Source organism: Rhododendron vialii, chromosome 10a (assembly GCF_030253575.1).
Source record: "Rhododendron vialii isolate Sample 1 chromosome 10a, ASM3025357v1".
In the NCBI taxonomy this organism is placed as follows: Eukaryota; Viridiplantae; Streptophyta; class Magnoliopsida; order Ericales; family Ericaceae; genus Rhododendron; species Rhododendron vialii.
The window spans coordinates 18,316,930-18,319,441 of NC_080566.1; the positions used below are offsets into that span (position 1 = coordinate 18,316,930).

The 2,512-nt window shown below is 49.5% G+C and overlaps 1 protein-coding gene across 1 annotated transcript; it reads right to left on the reverse strand.

Moving 5' to 3' along the window:
• Positions 1–201: 201 nt before the first annotated feature.
• On the reverse strand, positions 202–1,479 carry LOC131302971 (uncharacterized). Its single transcript, XM_058329763.1, has 2 exons — positions 731–1,479; positions 202–619 (listed from the first exon to the last, which is right to left on the reverse strand). Exons 1-2 carry the CDS (start codon positions 1,477–1,479, stop codon positions 202–204), a joined length of 1,167 nt encoding a protein of 388 aa, XP_058185746.1.
• Between the last annotated feature and the right edge of the window lie 1,033 nt (positions 1,480–2,512).

Genomic DNA, 2,512 nt, shown 5'->3' on the forward strand with positions numbered 1-2,512 from the left:
GGACTTTCCCAGTCATGTCCTCTTGTATATAAGCACATTCACCAGCGATTTTGACAACACGAAAGGGGCCCTCCCAGTTGGGTTTGAATTTCTGCTTTTTGCTAGCTTTCACCAAACCAAGTCGTCTGGTTTGAAGGTATTGGTTCAAACACTTCAGTTGTAGCCTCTTGCCACTTGTTGTTGGTAATAGGCGAGCTTTAGCTAAGCGTCGTCACGCTTTCCGTCTGCCAAGATCAGCTCCTGTTCTACGGCCTCTTCATTAGTCTTTGGATCGAAATTCTCTGTTCTCAGAGTGGGGAACTTGGATTCTAGTGGGATTACCGCTTCCATGCCGAATGCCATTGAGAAGGGCGTTTGGCATGTTAAGCGCCGAGGTGTAGAACGGTAAGCCCAAAGGACACGTGGTAGTTCCTCAGCCCATTTTCCTCTCTTAGAGTTTAATCGACGCTTGATCCTGGCGCAGACGGTCTTGTTTGTTGCCTCGGCTTGTCCATTTCCTTGGGGGTATACTAGTGTAGAGTTGAAGAAGCATATCCCAAATTCCGCACAAAGGCTGGTGAGATCTTTACCGACGAATTGGCTTCCGTTGTCTGATACGATAACGTACGGGACTCCAAATCTTGTAACAATGTTTTGCCAGATAAATCTGCGAACGTCAGCCTCTGTGATTGTCACAAGAGGCTCGGCCTCTACCCATTTGGAGAAGTAGTCTGTTGCGGTGATCAAGAACTTGAATCCTCCTGGAGCTGTTGGCAGTTTTCCGACAATATCGAGCCCCAATTGTGCAAAGGGCCAAGGACTGGTAATAGGGGACAGGTTCTGGGCGGGTTGCTTTGGTATGGGAGAAAAAAGTTGGCATGGTAGACATTTGCAAACTGTGTCTTCACAGTCTTTCTTCATGTTCTTGCAAAAGTATCCCTGACTCAATGCTCGTTGGCAAAGTGATCGGCCGCCAGAGTGGCAGCCACAACTCCCTGAGTGAAGTTCGGTGAGGATCTCTTGAACTTGGGTTGGGTGGACCACGAGGAGATATGGACCGGAGATAGATTTCCTGTAGAGTTGGCCGCTTTCAGAGAGCCAGTAGTAAGCGGCTTTGTTCCTGATGCGATAAGCTTCCTTCTTGTCTGCTGGTAGAGTATCATGTTTGAGAAACGCAATGATCTCGTCCATCCAGCTTGGGCCCAGTTCAACGTTGAGAACCTTTGGAGTGGCATCAAAGCTTGGGTGGTCGATGTTGCCGAAGTGGATTGTTCGGAATTCGGAGGCTTTAGAAGCTGAGGCATGGCCAGCGAGTGCTTGGGCATGCGCGTTGTGTTCGCGGTTGATCTGTTCGATTTTGAAATTGGGGAAGTGGGTGATTAGTTCGGCTACGGTTGCCTGGTATTTTGACATCCGTGGATCCCGAGCCTCATAGTCCCCCAGTACTTGGTTAACTATGAGTTGGGAGTCACAGTAAACGACAAGGTTGGAAATTTCCATCGCAACCGCAGAGCGTAAGCCAGCTAGGAGTGCTTCATATTCAGCTTCGTTATTGGTGGCGGGGAAGTCGATGCTGATAGCACTTTCATGTAGTGTTCCACAGGGGGAGACTAAGACGACCCCGGCCCCTGCTCCGTTGCTGTTGGATGCTCCGTCAACATGTAGACGCCAGATGTCACCTTGGAAAAGGTGCCAAGGTTTCGGCAATAATTGATGCTCGGCGACGGTGTGTGTTGGGATGGGTATGTTGAGAAGTTTAGTATCTTCTGGAGTAAGTTCAGCAATGAAGTCAGCAAGAACTTGTCCTTTGATTGCCGTTCGTGGTTCGAAACGGATATCAAAGTTTGCTAGCTCTACCGCCCACTTGGAGACCCTGTTAGATAGATCAGCCTTTCGAAAGAGGCTCTTGAGGGGATGTTCTGTTAAGACGACGATGGGGTGTGATTGGAAGTAGGGCAGGAGTTTCCTAGCTGCTGAGACAAAAGCAAGGGCTAACTTTTCAAGTGGTAGGTAACGAGTTTGAGCTGGAAGGAGCGTCTTGCTTGTGAAGTAGATTGGCATGTCAATGGCGCCATCCCGCCGCACGAGTGCAGAACTGGTTGCGTGGGTGGACACGGCGAGGTAGAGATATAAAGTTTCGAACTCCTTGGGTTTCACCATCAGCGGGGCCGAGTTTAGGTATTCTTTGAGTTCGGCTAAAGCGACGTCACAATCTGAAGTCCACTCGAAGCTGCGTCGGCTTTTTCCCTTCAAAGCATGGAAGAATGCGTGGCACTTGTCTGAGGATTTGCTGATGAATCGGTTTAGAGCCGCTGCCATCCCAGTGAGCCTCTGTACTTCCTTGATTGTCCTTGGTGGGCGCAAATCTTTAACGGCTTTTATTTGGTTAGGGTCGGCCTCAATACCTCTTCAAGTGACCAGGTGTCCGAGGAATTTCCCAGCGCTCACCCCGAATGCGCATTTTTCAGGATTCAGCTGTAGCTTGTGTAGTTTGAGGATTTCGAAGACTTCCGCCAAGTCTTGCAGGTGGTTG